The sequence below is a fragment of the Colobus angolensis genome, unplaced genomic scaffold (genome assembly GCF_000951035.1).
Source record: "Colobus angolensis palliatus isolate OR3802 unplaced genomic scaffold, Cang.pa_1.0 Scaffold439, whole genome shotgun sequence".
Taxonomy (NCBI): Eukaryota; Metazoa; Chordata; class Mammalia; order Primates; family Cercopithecidae; genus Colobus; species Colobus angolensis.
In genome coordinates, this window is record NW_012117810.1 from 625,448 (window position 1) to 648,063 (window position 22,616).

The 22,616-nt window shown below is 36.5% G+C and overlaps 1 protein-coding gene across 4 annotated transcripts in view; it reads left to right on the plus strand.

Annotated features, from left to right (window-relative positions):
* The first annotated feature begins 6,718 nt into the window (after positions 1–6,718).
* Positions 6,719–22,616, plus strand: part of PYHIN1 (pyrin and HIN domain family, member 1) — a 42,724-nt gene continuing 26,826 nt past the window's right edge. For 2 of the 4 annotated variants that reach the window (XM_011957170.1, XM_011957172.1), the window contains exons 1-7: positions 6,719–6,956; positions 11,359–11,643; positions 12,851–12,996; positions 13,542–13,709; positions 16,440–16,862; positions 18,264–18,452; positions 19,304–19,471. In XM_011957170.1, the coding sequence (XP_011812560.1) occupies positions 11,379–11,643; positions 12,851–12,996; positions 13,542–13,709; positions 16,440–16,862; positions 18,264–18,452; positions 19,304–19,471 (1,359 nt within the window). In that variant the 5' untranslated portion in view covers positions 6,719–6,956; positions 11,359–11,378. The remainder of the gene's footprint in view (positions 6,957–11,358; positions 11,644–12,850; positions 12,997–13,541; positions 13,710–16,439; positions 16,863–18,263; positions 18,453–19,303; positions 19,472–22,616) is intronic. The other 2 variants (XM_011957171.1, XM_011957173.1) reach the window with 1 other exon arrangement.

Sequence of the window (22,616 nt, forward strand, 5' to 3'; positions counted from 1 at the left end):
CTAAAATGGGGAAACTCTGCCTCATAGGGTTGATTTGAAAATCTAGTGACATAAAGCATATACGTTATATTTTACAGTCTAGTGCATCATGAGAAATCAATATGCAGTAGGAATCATTGTTCTTAGCAAAGTAAAGACACTTAAAATATTGATACTATTGAGTATCAATAATATCAATAGTATTGAGAACTATTTCACACTATTGAGTATTTAGGATGTCAAGGTCTTCATGATGTGATTGGTCTCCTTTAAAGAAAAGGCATCAGATCTCTCTCTGTCTCTCAAAAGTGTGAAGTCACTTTTCACACTTCTCAAAATACTCAAAAGTGTGAAATAACACAAACGGTTCCACACAACTGAAACTTTGGTGTGTGCATAAGTGTATGGAAAATGATGTCAGAATGGTAAAATAGCAAGCTACCTTTTTTCATAAAGGGAGGAATGGAAGTTTCATTGTGAAAAAATAAGTACATAATTGGGAGATTTTATGCAGTGAGAGGATGAATTGAAGGCAGCATACTCATTCCTCAGCTAGAAATCAGAAAAAACAGACGATGATGATGATGATGATGATGACGATGATTATTATGATTATTATTATTTTGAGATGGAGTCTTGCTCTGTCACCCAGGCTGCAATGCAGTGGTGCAATCTTGACTCACTGCAAACTCCACCTCCCAGGTACAAGAGATTCTCCTGCCTCAGCCTCCTGAGTAGCTGGGACTACAGGCGTCCACTACCACACCCAGCTAATTTTTGTATTTTTAGTGGAGACGGGATTTCACCATGTTGGCCAGGCTGATGTTGCACTCCTGACCTCGTGATCCACCCACCTCAGCCTCCTAAAGTAGAAAAAACAGATTATTAACTATTGAGGAATTTTTCTGCTGATTGTCAAGTATTTTGCATTATAAAGGCAGCAGAGGAGGTGATATTTATACCACAGGAATTGGCAATTACTACAAATCAGAGCTCTTCTGTAGTTGTTATAGTTAGATTAATATCTACAGTTTTGCGACTGCATTCTATTTGTTGCATTTGTTCTTTGTTTCTTTGCCCCTCTTTTTCTGCTTTTTTTGGTTTTAATTGAGCAACAATTTTTTTCTTTTCTTCTCTTAACATACGAATTATACTTTAAAAATTTTTTTTATTGTTTGGCTTGGAGTTTCAAAAATATAGCTTTAACTAACCTAAATCTATCTTTAAATATTACTGTATTGCTTTATGTATACAACAGATACCATATAACAGAAAATCCCCAATTCCTCCATTTTTTCCATGGCTCATTTCTTGTATTTATATACTATGATGACTGAATTCATTATTATTATTATTATTATTATTACTTTAAAGAAAGTTATATTTTAAATAGATTAAGAATCAAAATTTTCAAAGTTTAATTGACTTGCATTTATGCCTTCTCTGATGGTCTTCTTCTCTTCATGTAGATCTGATCTCCTTCACTTTTGAACAATAATTTTGCCAGATATAGAATTCTAGATTGCCATGTTTTTTCTTTCAATACATTTAAGCATTTCATTTTATATTCTTCTTTCTCTTGTTGCCTCCAATGTTCCTGAGAAAAACTCCACAGTGATTCTTGGAATTGCTTCGCTATATATAATAATACAATATTTTACTTTCCTCTGAATTTGATCAAGATTTTTCTTTGACTTTTCTGCAGTTGGAATATAAAATGCCCAGATATGATTTGTTTTTCAGCATTTATCGCAGTGAATAATACCTGACCTTCCTGCATCTGAGGTTTTGGCTCTGGTTGGTTTTAAATATTTCTTGGCAATTATTTCTCCAAATACTGATACAGGAGATAGAAATAAATTATCTTAGGCAGATAGTGAGGGCAAAAGAGTCCTCAGCAGAATTTCCCTTCTAACAAAAAGCAGCCCCCAAATCACTTATTTTCTAATAAAGAGCAGCCTGAAAGATCGAATGCAAACATAGAGAAGCTAGGAGCTTCCACAGGGGGATGCTAGCAGCGCCAATAGGAAGGGCTACCTGGTGCCAGGCATATTCACCAAGGGGCTCCACCTTCCCTTTTTTGTTAGCATGTGTACGGTAAGAAAGAAATAAGCAATATGGAATAGCTATCCACCTGCATAATAAAAGACTGGGGTAAGGGCAGCCAGAGATTCGGGCCCTATGCAGATGGCACAGCTGGTCCTAACCAATTTTACACAACCTATGTAGATCAGACACCATCTCCCCTATCTCATCTATAAAAATCTCTGCATTTCACAGCAGATCAGCAACCCATTTTTCCAGGATGCTTCTCTGTATCAGAGAGCTATTCTCTTTCTTTTGCCTGTTAAAATTCAGCTCTAAACCTCGCCCTTTATGTGTGTCTGCATTCTTGATCTCTGTGGCCATGAGACCAAGAACCTCAGGTGTCACACCAGACAAAGAGACCAACCAGTTCAGTACTTTTTATGCTTCCTTCTTTCTTTCCTTCTGGCTTTTCAATTATGTATATGCTACATCTTAAGAAATCCCACCACAGTTATTAGATATTCTGAGGGCTGGAGGGCTTAATACTTTTTTCCTTTGCATTTAGTTTGGGAAATTTCTATTGATCTATCTTCAAGGTAATATTCTTTTCTAGATTGTGTCTGGCCTATTGATCATTTTCTATTTCTATTACGATTGTTTCACTTCATACATTTTTGTTTGATTTGTCTCTTAGTGTTTTCTTCTCTCTGCTTATCTTACCCATCTGTTATTGCATGCAGTCTACTTTTTCCATCAGGGCTGTTAACACATCAATCACAGTAAGTTTAGATTCCCTGTCAGCAAATTTCCACATCACAGTCATATCTGAGTCTGCTTCTAATGCTTCTTTTGACTCTTCAGACTCTGTTTTTCCTTGTCTTTAGCATACCTTGCTTTTTCTTTTTGTTGTTGTTGTTGTTGTCAGAAGGAAGATATATATGATCAGGTAATAGACCTTTAGTATGAGATTTTTTGTGAGTCTGGCTGGGTGTGAAAATGTTATTTACCTTTTGTCCTAGATATAGGTGCCAAACGCTTCAGAATCCTTTACTGTCCTTTTTGTCGCCCCTCTTGACTTTGAACTTCCCTGAGTATCCTCCTCAGAGAGTCAGTCTACCAGGAATAATCAAGAAAAATAGCGGAGGATAATATAAATGACCAGTATCAGGAAGGTAAAGGGATAACACTGCAGATATTAAAATGGTAATAAAATAATATTATGAACAATATTATGCAAATAAGTTTGTTTACTTACTTGCATAATTCCTGTAAAACACAAATTTGTTACAGAAAAAATTCCCATGAAACACAACTTGCCAAAACTGTCTTGTAAGGAAATAAAACAACTAAATATTTTTATATCTATTAGAGAAAGAGAAGTTATAACAAAAATCTTTCCGTAGTGAAAGTTTTGGGAATAGACACTTTATGAATTCTATCAGACATTTGAGGATAAAAGTTTACCATGTCTATACAATCTGTTTTCGAAATGCCAGTTTGCTGTCACACCCAAATTAAAGGTATTACACAGAAACTAAAACAAAAGCCAATTCTCACATGAAAATAAATGTAAAAACACTTTTGAAATATTGAAAAATTATACTTACCAATATCCTTATCAATATGATAAATTATAATACATCATTAAAAGTGTTTTATCTGAGGGATGTAAGATTGGTTCAACATTTAAAACTCAATCACCCTTCCCTCTTCCTTGAGAAACAGAAAACTATTTACTTGAGAGACAAAAGGAGAAGGCACCTGATTCAGGTGGCCCATGGTCATGAATGCATAAAGCAATCTTGCTAACGGAGGCTCCCATACAAATGGGTTTTGTTCTGACTCTTAGGGATAGAGAAAGGCTTTAACACTCTGCATTTCCATTTTCCTCTCTGAGATCACAAAAATTATCACAAGCCTTTATCCTTGGGTTTACAATGGACTTTAAAAGCCCCAAATGTGGTTTGTTGGTGTGATTACTGTTAAGAGAAAAGCTTCAGCTGAATTAAATTTAAAAGAGTTTAATTGAGCAACAAACGATTTGTTATTCAGGCAGCCTCCCAAGCCAGAGTAGGCTCAGAGACTCCAGCACAGCCACACAGTGAAAGATTTATGAAGAGAAAAAGAAAAGTGAGATACAGAAAATGGACATGAGATAGAGAGCTGGATTGCTTATAGCTCAGAGTTTGCCTTATTTGAACGCGGTTTGAACAAGTGGGCCACATTTGATTGGACAAAACTTGGTGATTGACCCAAGAGTATACTACAGTCTGTTTACACTTCCATTTAGGCCATCATTCACGCTGCACGAGAAACCTTTAGGCCGAACTTAGAATATGTAAGAAGCCAGCTTTAGGCTAACCTTGATTTAACATTGCTCTTCTACTTACTTTTGCTTTTCTCTTTAGAGGCTTTCTGCTGTCTCCTAGACTGATGACTGGGTACAGACTGACAAACATTTTATGTAATAAGCCATGCAGCAAAATCTTTACACTCTGCAGCCAGATGTACTCTGTTGCTAGTCAACTCTTCATTGCACCATGAAGTAGACATTGATAATGCATAAGTGAATAATCATAGCTGTGTTTCAATAAAATTTTACTTACAAAAGTGGATGGTGTGTTAGTATTGTCCCACAGGCAGTAATTTACTAACATCTTGGTTAGAATATTAATCTGGTGGGAACTTTTCCTGAGGACTTTGAATGAGCATGGGAATTAGTACTTCAAATGATAAAGTCATGAAGGTTCATCCAGACTTTTTCCTCCTTATCAGGATCTCTTGTATGTTCTATTAATGAGCTTTCTGTGTGATGGCACAAATTGCAAATTATTGCCCACTGCTTCAGAATCAGTACAAATGCACATTTTTAAAGCATTTCTTTGCTTCATCTATTACAATTTTATCTGCACAGTATGGATTACGGAGCAATGTTCTGAATTGTCTTCATTGGTGACAGTAATTTGTGTGTTGTATGCTGGCGTCCTAACCAAAGGCATTACTCTGCATGAAATTATTACCAAAAAGGGGAGAGAGAAATGTCCTGAAACATGATAATTTCTACCAAGTTTCCTCTACTCTCTGACCTTTGAATTGGGGTAGCCTGACCTTCCTAATATCCCTCTCTACCTATTATCTTAAGACCAACTCAGTGTCTCCACATTAACAGCATGTAAACCTATACAACCATGAACACTCAAAGGTATTTTTATGGCCACCCTTCCAGATCCTCTTTGCTTTTTCTTAACTTACCTTTGCTTTGATAAAGTTATCATATGTTTCCAAATCCAGACTTCAACCATCCTCTCCGTGACCCTAGCTTCTGCTCCAAGATGGCCTCAGATCATTTGTATTATTTGTGAAGGAAACCAAAAATACTTCTCAAAATACTTAGGACTGTTAAGTTAAACACACAGAAAATGCAGGGGAATATGCTGCCTCAGGCACTATTTGCCTGATGGTAGGACATAAATCTTTATTTACTGGAGAAAGCACTTGCTTTTCAGCCCAGGGAAGGCACCACCAGAAACCTGAGGAATCTGGGAACTTCCCACATTTTCCCACCTTTTAAATGACTGGGACTGCTTTCTCCTTTGCTTTTCACTGTATAGGATTTATGGCTCTTTATTGAAACACTACTTAAACAAGGTTTCTAAGCCACAGCCTGGAGAGAAATACTTTTGAACTGAGGCCTATCCCTTGTGATAGGTAGAACACACATTAATAAACTGCTTGTTTTTCTCGTTAATTTGGCGTTTTCAGGAGAGTGTCAGCTAAGAACCTAAAAAGGGAAATTTAAAAAATATATATGTTTTCTCCCCTACAGCTATATTTGGGGCCCCACTTTCCACTCACAGCCACATCCTGCTTGCAGATCTGCTGCTGGGTTAACACAACATCATCTGCCAGTTGCTGTCATTTATTTGACATCTTGGGGCTACAGTACTCTGAAGGACATCCACTGCCCTTAACAGAAAAAATACTGCTGAGAAAATGATTTAACAGGACTCTCACCCTACCGAAGTTCAGTGCATTTTCCAGGATTTTCAAGGCTTCGATGCTGTCATGTTGCGAGCCCACTATCCACTTGTGTTTTTCCATGAATAACGAAGAAAACGTGAGTAGTTGTGAATCTAATCATTGAGGTTAAGTAGTCATAGTCAAGAGGACAGCTAGTGTTAAACTCCTTCATATATATTTGAGAAAGGATTTATATATTTGTAATAACTTTCTGATATGGAAAGCCCTAGGTTTGTCAACTATTAATAACTGGGTGAATGCTTCAGGTAGTATTTAAACCAATTGCCATTTCATAGCAGACATTCTCCCATGCAGGAGATGCAGTAAAGTACTGGTAGCAATAGATGCTCCTACCAAGATCTCCTCCTGCAACTGCCACTCTGTGCACAGGAAAGGAGGGAGAAGAAGCCACCTTGCTTCCTCTTATACTTGACAATCATTTGTTGGAATAGAGGTCTCTAATGACCCACATGTAAATCTGCTGGCTAAGAAAGTTCTAAGGTTGGAACTCCATTCAGATATCAACATTTGTAAGAAAAAAAATTTAAATATAACTTTGATATAAATTTTACTTTGATAAGATACCTGAAGGGAAGAAACTGTTCATTTTCTCTAACAAGATGGAAAGTGAAAAACACTGGCGGGAGCTGGGAGGAGTCTGCACATTGTTTCACAACTCCTCTCTCCCTAGGGCAAAGCAGAGTGTGAGGAAGCCAGTACTAGTCAAGTGAAGTGACTCTAAGGACGGCCATTTTCCCTTACTGTCTTTGAAAATACTTCATTTTCTTAGCATTTCAGGAGAGTATAACATCCTGTATTTCAGTTTCTGAGAGCTTTACTGATTGCTTTCCCTACTCAAAACAATCCTCATTTCCTACATTTCTGAAGATCTCAAGATCTGGACTACTGTTGAAGAAATTCCCAGTAAGGTGAGTACTGTGGGTATTTTTGTAGAAAAGATCTAGATGTTTCCTTGAAATCCACAAAATCACAACGGAAAAATTAATATTGGTTCTTCAGAGCAGTGGGGTGAAGGGAGTAGAGCTGGTATCAACTATATTCAGAAAAGTGAAAACTGCAGTTACTATTTCCAATTCTTTACTTACTTCAGAGATAGTAGATATCCTTTATTCTACAACTGGGGCACGAATGAAGGAATATGCATTTTGACCATTGCAAATTTTAAAACAAATTCTCTGAATATATATTCTCTGAGGTTAGAAAGCTTGGTGGCCACAGGGGTCTAGGCAAAAGACAAGATAATGATTTCATTCTTTTTTATGGTTGCATAGTATTCCACGCTGTATATGCACAACATGGATATAGCTGGAGAACATTATCTTAAGTGAATTAACACAGGAATACCAAATACTGCATGTTCTCACTTATAAGTGGAAGCTAAACATTGAATCCCTATGGACACAAGATGGGAACATTAGACACTGGGGACTGCTTGAGAGGGAAAGGTGGGAACAGTATGTGTGTTAGAAGGCTATCTATCTGGTACTATGCTCACTACCTTGGTGATGGGATCATTGTACAACAAGCCTCAGTGACACAAAGTTTACTCATTTAACAAGCCTGCACATGTACTCCCTGAACCTAAAATGAAAGTGGAAGATAAAATGAGACAAGATAATGTTGTGCACAAACTATCAGGAAATAATATTAAGTAAAAAAGACATCTAGATGTAGAGCTGTGTTTTATGGTATTATCTCAATTTTACAAAACATGTTCTCACACACAAACGTATGTGAGAACGTTTTGTAAGTATATTATTTTACAAATGAAAACACAGTAGAAAATTTATCCATTTTGCAAACACAATTATTCAAATAATTTGTGTCAATATTTTCATAAGTATGTTTAACTTTTACATAAGCATCATTCTACACCAGGTGTAAAAGGCAGTTTTTCAGTCATTTTAAGATTACTTCCTGCCCTCCTGAAAGTTAATGATTTTTTATTTTTCTAGTGGCAATGTACAGGAGAGAGGCAGGGAAGTCAATTTGAAATAAATTTATATTGCAAAGTTTAGAATTTTTAGAAGTCTTTCTGTATAGCCTGGTGCAATATTTCAGTGTACTTGACTAGAATATGAGATTTCAAATGTTGATTTCAGAATTTATTTATGTTAGATAAATACTGCTATCAATTATGTTGCTCAAATTTGTAAAAATGTTATTTTTTTACTTTGTTCATTTAGTATTGGAAGATATAAAAACTCCTATTATAAGACGGAATTTTCTTGTACTTCTCTCAAATTCATATATATAATATATAGATATGCTTACTTGTACTTCTCTCAAATTCATATATATAATATATAGATATGCTCATATGCATATATATAATGTATATTATGTGTGGTATGTGATCATGCATACATGTTTCTAAACATAAACATACACATATAAATATATATATTTGTGGCAGTGTGTGTACATATGTGTGTATATGAAGATAAATATATTATATAACAATATATTATCATGAAAGACTATACAATAATGAAAAATAATATATTTATTATTATTAGATAAATCTATAATTTAAATTATTGTATCTTCCCAGGAATTCACCCTTTTACCATGTGGTATCTGATAATACTCTTTGTCGTAAGATCTTTTTTAAAATGATTCTAACATAGATAAGCTGGCTTTCTTCTAGTTTCTCCTTGCATGATAATTTAAATTTCTTTTTCACTTTTCAGTGATCTTCACTTTTCAGTGATCTTTCACTGACATATAGAAATTTTAAATCAAATTTGATAAAAGTTGTCATTTAATTAGTTAAGCTCTTTATGTATAGGCTAATATTTAACATATTTTGGCCTGTTTCTGCTATCTTCACTTCAATTTATAACTCTTCTATATTCTCCTACTTGTCTTTTTTTTAAACTTACATTTCTATCTCACCCTCTAAGACAATTACATTAGTAAACTGTCAGATTCTTTTTCTTCCCTCCCTCCACCATGTTGGTATACTTTCTGTTTCTCTTTTCTTTGATCAGGGCTTTCTTTTTAAGACATAGGCATACATAAACAAGTTCGTTTTTCATTCTTACTCGTCTTTTGGCCTGCAGCTTTTTAAAATTTTTTTTTAAATTTTCTATTGAAAAGTACTTCCAAAAATGTTTCTGTATGCATCTTTGTCTGGAAAAACTAGTAAGGCCTTGAGGTTCAGAGAACAGTTTTTGAGGATCTTTTGTTTAAATATCATTTTGTTTAGATTGAAATTCTAGTTTTAAAAATTATTTTTTCCTTCAAGACAAGATGAGAGCATTTCTTTTGTACCTGGGAGGCTCGATATGTTTTGAAAATCAGGACTTGGAGGTTTAAAAGATTACTTAATGCACATTTTTCTAGAAACCCCAATGTTATCAGTGTCATTACTGCAAAAACAAAAGCACTAATATTTCAGCATCAAAATATATGAATATTTGTGTTTAAGTGGAATAAATAAAAATCATACATAGCCTCCTGTAATCTCACATCTGGTTTCATTTTGCAAGTTAATTGTGTTGTCATACTCACAAAACAAATCAAAACTTCCGATTTCTAAACTTTTTGTTTAGCAATTTATACGGGATTTTGGACCAGCATTATATAAAAATGATTCCATTCTCCTGTTTCAAGTAGATTCGTTTTTGAGAATCAGTTTCAATCTAATTTTTGGATCTTTGCAGGTGATCTATTCTTCATTCTCAGAGGTGTATGGAGTATTTATTTGTTTTTTATATGCTTCAGTTTGACTATATGTCTTTGTATAGATTTTTTCCTTCATTCTATGCTTTTCAATCTGAGGACACTTATGTTCTCTCAAGAAGAAAGCAATTAACAGCTCCAGGAATTTAAATATCTTAATTACATAAGAGGTACACAAATACATGCTTTCTATAATTAAAATATTTGTTTTGGTATTTGTTTTTATTGAGATGGAGTTTTGCTTTTGTCACTCAGGCTGGAGTGCAGCGGCGTGATCTCTGCTCACTGCAGACTCCACCGCCCGGGTTCAGGTGATTCTGTTGCCTCAGCCTCCCAAGTGGCTTGGATTACAGGCACCCACCCCCATGCCTGGCTAACTTTTGTACTTTTAGTAGAGACAGGGATTCACCATCATGGCCAGGCTAGTTTTGAACTCTTGACCTCAGGTGAACTGCCTCCCTCGGCCTCGCAAAGTGCTGTGATAATTTAAAAAGGAAATAGGAATCCATAGCATGCTTTGTGTGTCATCATGTGCTAAAGTGCACTGGCACTAAAGAGGTCCAGAGGAGTAATACTGTGTCCTTAAGGGGACTCTGAAAATTTCTAGAAGACAAACTCTCAGTTGAGTCTTAAAGGTTGTAGGAGAGGTAGTTAGAGAGAGGAATGTGGGAATGGCTTTCCAGGCAATGAGAAGAGAATTAGCAAAGTCATGAAGCATGAAAATGTTTTATACTTCTGAATCGTAAGATATAAGGAACACACAAGTGCCAGAGGTTTAAAGAAAAAAAAAAAAATGCAGATTATTCAAACTTTTCTGAAACCAATACAAGAAGCAAGGAATGTATTGAAAAGAAAATGAGCAAATATTGAAACATTTCAGTGGGATAAAAATGTGTTTTATGGAGATAAGTGTGGATCTGTTAAAAGAAAATGAATTAGACAAATCGAGCCTAAAAGAAAAATCAAGCAACTATCAAAATATTCCAGCCAATAAATCCTGTGTTCTGCAATAGAGAAAATGTAGATGTCCAGGAAAGTGATAGTTTTATGGGCACAGAGGACAAATACGGCAGGGTCCAACACCAAGGAAGAGGATACTAATGATAGCTGACAAGAGAAGAGTTAAGGAGAATAGGGTCAGTGCCCCAGCATGAAACTGTAGTGCTGTGGCAGAAAGTTATTCATATAAGGTGAGAGGCTGCAGCCCATTTACACCTAGGCCACTCCAGTCATAGTGGTGGGTGTGGGAAGATTTAAGAAACAACAGGCAGGTTTTGGGGGATAGGCCCCAGTCCCAATAAAGGATGGGAAGAGGAACCAACGACTTTGACACTGCACAGCCCATACTCTAAACACTGAGACAATTGCTTGTTCACAGACCTCCTTCTAACACCTGGACCCAATTCAACTATCCTCATTAAATGGGAAGAATTACTTGGACATTCCTAAAGAAACAGTTCTTCACTCAATTTCTACAGTAACACATTTGGTCATTAAGTCCTTCTTTATCACACATATTCATGAACAACTCTTTCTTATGGGCCACTCATTCACAGAGGCATACATCCTCTTTTAAACTGTCTGTATACGTGTGTAACACTCTCTACCATTTTTCTCTCGTAGGCTCACTTATATCTTTAGAGATGGCAAATAACTACAAGAAAATTGTTCTACTAAAAGGATTGGAGGTCATCAATGATTATCATTTTAGAATTGTTCAGTCCTTACTGAGCAACGATTTAAAACTTAATCCAAAAATGAAAGAAGAGTATGACAAAATTCAGATTGCTGACTTGATGGAAGAAAAGTTCCCAGGTGATGCTGGTTTGGGCAAACTAATAGAATTCTTCAAAGAAATACCAACACTGGGAGACCTTGCTGAAACTCTTAAAAGAGAAAAGTTAAAAGGTAATTGGGAAGAAGGAACACCCACCCGCTGCAACCATTCCCACCCTTCCCAACCTTGATTAGAATGCCACCTTGGTCATAGCTGATACATCCTTTTCCCAATTTGTGACTCACTGGCCATGACATTGTTGGCACTTCAGATGCCAACAAGTTGACAGCTTATGGCATTCCATTACTAATGTGGATTGACGTATATCGGAGTTGAGGTGCAGTAAAAGAACAAAAAGGAGAGGGAGTTGAAGACAGACTGAGAGTTCTAGTACATTTGAAAGATTACATAATGACAAAATAAAATTATAAAAAATTGTTGTTTATATCTGAGATATGTAAATTTAGCCAATTAATGTGTCCATTCTATTGAGAACATTCAACACATCATCATTCTTTATAATACAAAAGATAACATAGTATTTAAATGTAAGCATTGCTCCTATCATTGAGTTAAAATAATTAAAACAAAGTCGGCCGGGCGTGGTAGCTCACGCCTGTAACCCCAGCACTTTGGGAGGCCAAGGTAGTCGGATCACGAGGTCAGGAGATCGAGACCATCCTGGCTAACATGGTGAAACCCCGTCTCTACTAAAAAATACAAAAAATATTAGCCCGGCATGGTGGTGGGCACCTGTAGTCCCAGCTACTCGGGAGGCTGAGGCAGGAGAACGACGTGAACCTGTGAGGCAGAGCTTGCAGTGAGCTGAGATCGCGCCACTGCACGCCAGCCTGGGTGACAGAGTGAGACTCCATCTCAAAAAAAAAGTAAATAAGAAATAAAAAAGTCAAAAGTCACAATATCTCACCTCACAAACCTATATAACATCTCCTTTCACTGGTTTCTGTAATTTGAATAGATTATCTGTAGAATGTGACTAGGCAGTCAGCATCATGAGAACCTTACATTTTAAAAGGAAATGATAGAAGAATAGGATTGGGAACGGGTTTGACTGAGGCACATGGAGTCAGAGGACAGGAAGGATGTCCTCACTACACAGAGGAGGAGTGATGAAAGCACTGAAGAGTATGAGTCAGTGTTTGTGCCTTTGTTTCTCCTGCTGGCCTCCTGGAAGCCAGACTAGGCTAATGCAACAGAGGTAGACTAAAACACACCTGAACTCTCAAGCAGGCATTAAGAGCAAATAGTATTGAAACTGCTTCGGCTGTCCCCGATCATCTGCTCTGGGTTTATACATCTTCCTTTTTTCTGCATTAGTTGTGAATAAAATGGAATCCATTCCAGTCAAAGGAACAATCCCATCTGAAACGAGGAAACAGAAAGAAGTGGATCCTGCTACACCTGCATCCACCACAAGCAACACACTCACAGCTAAAGGAGCAGAGGAGACTCTTGGACTTCAGGTAAGCTTCAGGAAGAGGAGCAGGCTTCAAGTCTCACAGTGGAAGCTCTGCTATGGCTCTTCCACTCAATCTCTCCAGCAGACAGTTATTTCTTCCTATGGTTCCCATCAAGTTTCAGATTTATCATATTACATAATAATTGATCATCTTCTTTCTGCGAGGCAACAAGTTAAATGCTTTAGTAAACATAATGTAAATATGTATAAAATAAGTATATTTTCATCCCCAATAGAGAAGGATTTAACTTGAGAGTCAGATAAAAAAAATGTTTCCTGTGTTTACAAAAGCCTAGTTTTTTAACTGCAAGTCAGCATATCCCAAAATACAAGTAATTAAGGAGTGATGTGTGTTACTTTCTCCGCTCCCCTTTTTAAAATGAAACCATCTATGCCCTGTTCTTTCAATTGGCCTGGGGATGTACAGCCCCCACTTAAGTTTCCAAGAAAAATAATTTATATATAATAAACATCCTGCCTTGTAATGAAAATGTGTTCTGCTTCATTTGACACTGAAAATAATTAACAAGAAAAATGAACTACTTGTAGAAAAGAAGAAAACCATCTGAAGAAGAGACTGGAACCAAAAGGAGTAAGATGTCCAAAGAGCAGACTCAGCCTTCCTGCTCTGCAGAAGCCAGCATGTCCACAGCCATGGGCTGTTCCTCACCTCCCCAGACCTCATCATCAGCTCCACCCAACACTTCCTCAACTAAGGTACACTCTTCCTGGTCCCCTTCTGATTCATTTTCTTCAGCCCAAAATGTAGGAATCTGATTTCATCCTCTACTGAAAAATGACATCAATAATCAGCCAGTAAATCAAATGTATAGATTGAGAATCACTGCATTTTAATCTTTTGCTTCCAAAGGGATACTTGATGAACTTGATATTATCTCTGACTGCAGAAAGTTTTCTGTCCTGTGTTGTCTAGAGAAGAGAGAGAGAGCTGTGGAATCTGGAACTTTCAGCAATGGACTCACTGTCTACTGCCCCCATCTGTTTCACACCCCTTCCCTTTGTTCACTAATTTGTTCAAGTTTCTTTGACATACACCATGCTCCTTTTTCCTTTAGGATTTTTGCACACCATATTTCTTTCACCTTAAAACTCTTACTGGCCAACCTTATCCACCCTCTGGATCCCCATACTGAGACCTTATCCTCAGGGAATCCTCACTTAGACTCCTGTAACTTAGGTTAAATCTTCATGGTGTTCTGTTTCCTAGGAATTTTTTTTCTATTCTACTGTTTATGACAACTCAAGTTAAGAAGTGTTTATCTTTCCCACCTACTCAACGTAGTTCCAAGATTAGGGTTAGTTTGTAATTCTGTGGACCACCGTAAACCAGGGCCTACTTCAGTGTCTGCCTCATGGGAAACTTCCAATAAATACCTTTACTCAATGAAAAAATGAAAAACCAGTGGCTCACACCTGTATTCCCAGGACTTTGGGAGGCTGAAGCAGGTGGATTGCCTGAGGTCAGGAGTGCGAGACCAGTCTGGCCAACATGGTGAAACACCGTCTCTACTAGAAATAGAAAATATTAGCTGGGTGCAGTGGCATGCACCTGTAATCCCAACTACTTGAGAGGCTGAGGCATGGGAATTGCTTGAACCAGGGAGGTGGAGGTAGCAGTGAGCCGAGATCACACCACTGCACTCCAGCCTGGGCGACAGAGTGAGACTCTGTCTCAAAATAAAAAGGTAAAAAAAAAAAAAAAGTACCATATTCTAACATATGAAGCACTGCAGCTAAGCAAATGACAAATAAAGGTCATCTGACTCAGTCAAAGATACCTATTGTGAGGCCAAAAGTTCTAAAAACAAAGAGAAGTGATGGAATAGGGAAGAGAGCTCAGGAGTTTGGGAAAATGTAGGCAGACAGAAGATGATACACCAAGACTTACAAATGAAAGAAAGTAAACTACAATTAATAATTGCATGATTCTGATAATCCTTATAATGTTGTACTTGTCTCAAATTTGGACAGGTCAGCCTTACTGTATGCATGTATCAGCAATAGTCTAAAAACTAATTGAAACTCTAATGAGCTTTATTATAAGAAAGAATGTTCTGTATTTCTGATACACAATACAGGAGATCAACTATGATAGGTAACAAGTGATGAAACCACAAGACCAACCTTAATTGGAACATGCTCTATTCCCTTTTTTCTTACATTAGATTTTGTATTAATATAAGACTATTTCAGAAAAAAAAGGAATGAATGCAGACAAACCAGATCAAACTTAATTAAATTTACGTGAAATTCCAGCATCCATAATTTGCCACATTTCTCTATATACCCTCTCATATTTACTCCTATGTATACACATATTTTTTCTGAAAATACCGTAATATAACGTAATGTCCTATTATGTCTCTCTGAGCAGTTATTATGATCCCCTTCATGCAGGTCCTGTATTCATGTGGCTCCTTGTGAGGTTGCATATTGGTTACTATTAATATTCTCATGGATGAGTCTATAGTTACTGATCAACTTGCATTGGGAAAGGACTTTTCTGTGTTAGGCTGAATGGGTCGCATGGATGAAAAGTCAGATCGAATAAAGTCCAGTCACTCACAGGTGATCACTGTATATGGTATTCCAGATCAGAACACTCAGGAGCTGCTGGTTTGCGAATGAGGCCTACCTATTCCTCCAGTGCTTTTTCTTGAAATTGAACAACTTTTCTTTCATTAATGTGTTCTGCTGCAATTTAAGGGAACCTGTATGTTATAGAGAAAGGATATTAAAGACAATCCACTCTGATCCTTGGTTTTCTGCCAGCATGCTACCTCCTAGAGCCCTGACATTGAGAAAGGCTGCAATGGTGGAAATGACACTGTAGAGTGTCTGTAGCCTGAACCTACTGAGATGAGGGCATTCTGAGGGTTTAGCCCACAGGTATTCTCCCCTGCTTTAACAGTATTTGTCTTAGGCAGGAAAAGTATGAGTTGTATGCTAAAAATTGCCCTGTCTACATTGGTAATAACTAAACACTATTGATGTATGTGGTTTGTGGTAGATACCCTTTACCATTTCAGTGCTATTCAATTGTATTTTGTCTATTTTTATGCTCTGGTATTTTAAGCTGGTAAGAGTAAAACTACAATTCATTATTTTATCCTAAGTTTATTTTATCCTAAGTTACTTCATGATAATCAGCTCAGCATCCACTTGTCTTATGTTGCTATTATATCTTACATTTTAAGGATTATTCTGTTTAGAGAAGAGTCTTCCTTTACCATGTGGTCTCCTATATTACTGCATCTGGCTATGAGACTACTTCAGGATATCCTCTCCTTCCCTGTATCCTGGCCCTAGCTCTACACATCTATAACCGTTTTGGGGCCCAGTGTTGTGACTTGAGGTCATTGAAGAGCAATTCTGTATTCCTCACTCAAAAATTTCTTTTTTGTGTTCCTTTTTTATCATGCACAGAGCCTGAAACCATTGGCCAACCGTCAGGCAACTCCCAGTAAAAATATTTTCCCAAAAGATCCAATAATCGTGATGGTACTAAGTGCAACAAAGATATTTAAATATGAATTCTCAGAAAATGAGCAAAGAAGAATGTTTCATGCTACAGTGGCTACGCAGACACAGTTCTTTCATGTGAAGGTTTTAAACATCAACTTGAAGGGGAAATTCATTAAAAAGAGAATCATCATTATATCAAATTATTCTAAACATAATAGTCTCCTAGAGGTGAATGAAGCCTCTTCTGTATCTGAAGCTGGTCCTGACCAAATGTTTCAGGTTCCAAGGGACATCATTACAAGAGCAAAGAAAACTCCGAAGATCAATATTCTTCACAAACAAACTTCAGGATATATTGTATATGGATTATATATGCTACATACGGTAAGGCATCAAAGCTGTTTTGTTGTATTTTCTACAATAACATGTGAAGTTAAAACCTCTGATGTGCTAAATGGAAGTTTGCATATTTACTTAACATTAGAACTCAGGACTCTCTCAAAACTACTGACAAGTAAATAAAGTCTTCTTCAAGGTTAAGACCAGGATTAGGGAACTATTAATGTTCTCATTCCCATGTTTTTCTTTCCAAAATATCATCCTGAAGTTCTTTAGTAAAACATTCACTGAGAAACCTTGAGACTTCATCAGCTATGACTACCTATTATGAGTCATAATGATCAAGGATAGTGAGGGATCTAGATCCATACAAACATAATACTAAACTTATTTCTTTGATTATAATCTCAATTGTAGCAAAAATCACATTATTTTCATTTAGAATAAAGTATTGTCCTTTGAGGCTTGAGTTCCAGTTTTGACAATCAGGGCAAGAAATGAATTGACTGATTATACCTGGAAATCAACTGCAGAAAACAGGTAGGACAATGTTCTGACCAAATGAAGCCTATTCATCAAAAAGTATTGAACAACTGAGAAATATAAATTTGGATGATACTTGGAAAGTCAAGTAATCTGTACTCATATATTAGATATGTCACAAAAAAAGAGCAGAATAATTTTTCTGATATGTTACTGTCAAAATTTATGAAACTAGTTAGCAAGAGACATTCTAACTCAGAAAATCGTCTATACCTGGCTATTGATTCCAGTAATTTCTTAGATGATCAACAGCTCTCAATCTGTTATATTTATTTTCTAGAATGATCTCTTATTTTAGCAGTGTTGCTTTCTGTACACACTCTTAAAGAAATTTTCCTTAGAAATACACATCCAGAACGATGAGTAATAGCTTTGATGAGCAAGAAATTGGAATGTTTGAACTTAAGGACCTGATTTCAGGATGGGAGATGTTGAAAGAGATTCAGTAAATGGAGAAAGTCAAAAAAGTAATTAGATAGTTACTAAAAGCTTGTTTTTTATAATAGATTCCTCATAACATAGCAAATAATTAGTTTTAACAGATGCCCATACTTTTTGCATAGGGGCAGAGGCCAAATAAGCCTACCAACGACTTCAGGTTCCTTTGTATCAAGGTGCTTTGGGAAGCATAGCTGTCTTGGAGGTGAAAGAAGTTGAAATTGGGAAGATAACTCATTGCTCTAGAACTGTAATAGAAATATTTAGAATGTTAAGGACTTAAACAAAAAGGATATTGAGGGAGAGTTCTGTGAGATGGTCTAGACTAAGGCATATGTATGGTATGTTGATACAGTACTAGGAGTTGCTGTCTTGCATCTTGTTTTTAATCTGTCACAAGAGACTTTCCCTTATGTACAGTAGTTACTATGTTCTCACAGACATGATATTAATTTTTTGTTGCAGAAAATTGTAAATAGGAAGACAACAATCTATGAAATTCAGGATAAAACAGGAAGTATGACTGTAGTAGGAAAAGGAGAATGCCACGATATCCCCTGTGAAAAAGGAGATAAGCTTCAACTCTTCTGCTTTCGACTGAGAAAGAGGGAAAATATGTCAAAGCTGATGTCAGAAATGCATAGTTTCATCCAGGTGGGAAATAAACAAATATTAGTTTTCCAAAGATGAAAATCATTTGCTTTAAGTTTTAGGAAACCATACTTCTGTTGCTTTACACTTAAAATTCTGCAAGTTCATGAGAAACCAAATGATGCCCTTGCACTTACACTTAGAGAAAATTATTAAAATATATTAAGAGAATGACATTAATTATCTTCTTCAAAAAGACATGAAACTTGTGCTAACTACTAAAATATTTGAAAAAATTTGGAGGACACAGGCCTAATTGAAGTTAGTTATCAAAACCAAGTTCTTTGCAGTAAGATAGGCTTGGTATATATTTTGCTCATTTAGGTGCATGATATTAGAGAAATAGCTTACATGTTCCTCATAAGATTGCTTGAAAATTAAATGAGATCATGGATATACATTTTGTATCCCATTGCCTTCCTTGTACATTATGACAAACCAGTATGCACTAGAAACTGCAGATAAAATGTTGCATACAAATATTAAAAGTGAGAAACAGCATAGTGAGTTCTGTACAACTTTGGCATATGTGGAAAGGTAAGAAAAACTCATACAAGACAGGTAACAAGTAGTCCTTTTCTCATCTGTCTTATGCCATAAAGACAAAAATGGAGTTCATTTTAAAAAAATAAGTAAATAAAGATGTTATTTTACTAAGAATGTTAGATCATTTTACATTTTAGCAAAAAAAATATATTGGCAGTTGCCTGGAGGAATACATTAGATAGAGGCAATTTTTAAAGGTAATGACATCTATTAGAATTTAATAAAGGATGATAGTCTCACGTATTTAAAGATGTTGTGCTTTCCCTAATATTAAAAAACATTAAACAAAAAAAAATGAATACTTTCAGATACACAAAAATACAAGCCAGAGAAGCCATGACTCCAGGGGCATGGCACTATCCCAGGAACGGAGTCAGCATCCAAAACCTTCAGAGGCTGGCACAACCCTACCTGAAAGCCGTCCCAAGACTCCTCAGATGCCGCCAACAACCCCATCCAGCAGTTCCTTCACCAAGGTACAATTTCCTGGGTCCCATGCCTCATATCTCCCAAACATAAATTACAGGGATCATTAGATTGTTAAAAGAGTTTCTCTTCCACAATCTCTTGATAAAATTAAATCACCCATGTGTTTACTGAATGCATAGAGTGAGATACTACCACCTCACAGTCTTTGCTATCTAAAATATATTTGTGCAACGATTGCTGACCTCAAGAGGGCTAATATCTTGTGTTGCTCCACCTATTGAGAGGGGGAGGGCTAATGGCCAGACAAACAGAGATGAAGACAAAGAGTGCGTTATGACCCACATTCCAATTTCTTTCACAACTTTCCCCTTTGCTTATTGGTACTATTTCTGAATTTATTTTCAGCATTCCAAGTTGAAATAAATATTCCAAGTATATATTTGGAAACATGCTATTTCATTGTTGGGAATCCATTTCTCCCATCTCATCACTAGCAAGAATTTCCTTAAACTTCAGATGCCAGCTTAAATATTTTCCTCTGGCAAGTCCTCAATGATACAAGATAGCAGAACTGATGAGACCTCCTACCCTTTACTTTTACAGGGCCTCCTGTCAATGAGAGTAAATTACTAATTTCACAGAAGTGAAGAGAAAGGCTTATTATATAAGACGTTTTCCATACTTCTTGATCTGGGGTTTCCCTTAATAGGGTCAGTGTAGCACATGATATATTTGTAGAACAGAAAAAAACTACAAGTTCCAGCATAGAACATGTAACAACAATGACAATAATTATATTTCTATGATTTGAGCACTTAATTAGGTGTTGGGTCTTAAATGTTGTTCCTGATGTACATTATCTCATTCCTTCTTCATAACCATCAAGAGGATGTTACTTTCTGTCCCAATGCACATAAAAGAAAATAGACATATGCAGACATAAAAAAAAATCTTCAAGTTCTCAAAGACAGTGTTAGAGTCAGGATTCATATCCAGACCTACTGAAATGTAAAACTTGAGCAATTTATGATTATATGTGGCTTTAAAGTTGAGATATACTAATGTCAGCAACTTATTTTAAAAATTTCAGAATTGACAGTGTCATGTAATGAGTTTGTTTGCATAGCCCAGGCTCTGCAGGGCTTCTCAAAAATAAGGTACCCAGAATGAACAAAGTCATACAGAAGCCACTCTCCAGAATTAGAGTCCTCTCATTCTTCTCTATAACAGAGTGCTTTTTATATAGTAGATAACTGAATTCTAGAAGTGGTAGAACAATGGAAATTAATGTATTATTAATGAATGGTAAAAATCAGTGAAAACAGAGAAAATTACATGATTGAGGAGACCTATGTCATTGCTTCTGGAAAAAAATGTTTAAAAAATTACTTCAAATGCCCAAGTACATTGTTAAGTATTTCTAAATATGATTGACGGCTCTGAGGATTCTGGTTAACTGATGCAGACTACAAAACAGCAGAATTCTGCATCTGGAATTGTGGATTTGAAAGAATCCATCTAGCACAGTGATTAGATAGATAGATAGATAGAAACATAGAGCTGGATTTCCTACAATCTAAAGAACAGACAACAGGTGCCCATTTGTGTATTTCCTTGACTAGGAAGATTTAGTTAATAAACACCCATCGGACATTTTCAGAGCTAAGTTTGTAATTCTGGTTTCTGTATATGCAGAAGAGGAGATTTAGGGAAATTACACTTACACAGATATTTCAGAGAACATTCACAAAGAGAGAGTCCTGTTAAAATGGATAAAATATTTACCATGTTGTGGCTCATATTGAAAATTATTAACCAGAAAAAAATAATCTATTTTCCTCCCAACAACTAAGGACACAACCACTCAAACTCCTGACCTCAATCTCCTAATTCAGTCCCAGAGCAGAGTCTGCAGTGAACTGCAGTGAAGAACTCATTTCCATATGGGTTCCAGCATCAGGTTTCTCAGTTACTCCCAAAAACCACATAATGCAGTTTCTTACACAAAATACTATCTTGCATTTCCCATTCCTGTGCTTCACAACATCATAATTACTAAGGTGATTGGATCAGGACAGGCACTCATTGATCCAGACTGAATACAATCTCTTTAATAAAATCTATCATTATTAGTGAAGTACATTCTTTGAGACCCTATTAGATTTTGTCTTTTGGTGTTTACAAAATACATGTTCATGAAATCATTCCTGACTCAAGAGAATTACTGTCTTTTGTTGGTCCAGGTGTAAGGAGAGATTGTGGGGATGTAGCCAGATAAAGGAAGATGAATAACAAGAATGTGTTCATTATCTATATTCCAGTTACCTTTCATTCTTTCACTTTGTTTATGACCACACCTCAGGTTTTATTTTAAACTATCCACGGTCTTTTCCAAATCAGAAGCTTTGACATAAATTGCTTCCTTTGCTGGAATCATTTTCTCCAGTCTCTTCTCTAACCCACCTCTCCACAGGTGCCAGCTTAAATCCTTTCCTAGGACAAGTCCTCACTGGTACCTGTGGGGGTTTGTCCCACAGACCTTGACCCAACAACAGATGAATAATATACACTGACACAGATATTCTGCCTGTCAGTTTGGCTAACGGTCCATGCCCATCACAGACACCAAGGAAGGTGTGTAAAGGTAGCAGCCACAGCCTCCACTCTGCAGGCGTATATTTAGCACAGATTTAATTGACAAAGTCTTTGAGTCAATACACCTGTAGGTAATTAGTCTGATCGCGGACCCCCAAGTAGAGAGCAATTATGCACCCACGATTGAACAAAGGTTGGTCTTAAGATCACATGAGTAAACAAGCTATTTACATAAACTACCTTCCTTTGAAACCACTTTAAGCTATTTACTCAAGGTAAAGATTAGACTGCTTTCAGCCATAGCCCTATCTTGAGACTTTTACAAAACCTTCCAGCCTTCCAAGAAGATTTGTGTCTATGTCCTATAACTTCATCTTAAAACTTTTCTGCCAGCCTGACTGAACTACCACATGTCCCCCTTTTCTGTTTTCTGCATCAGGTTCTCTGGACTGAAGCGTACAGATATGTACAGCAACAAGTCTGTTGGGCAGGGCGGTCATTGCTCTTATTCTGGCTTTGCATCCTAGAATTAGCAAATAACATAAGACAACCATGAGTATAATTAGCAGCATTCTTTTCCAGTCAGAGTGACCCCCA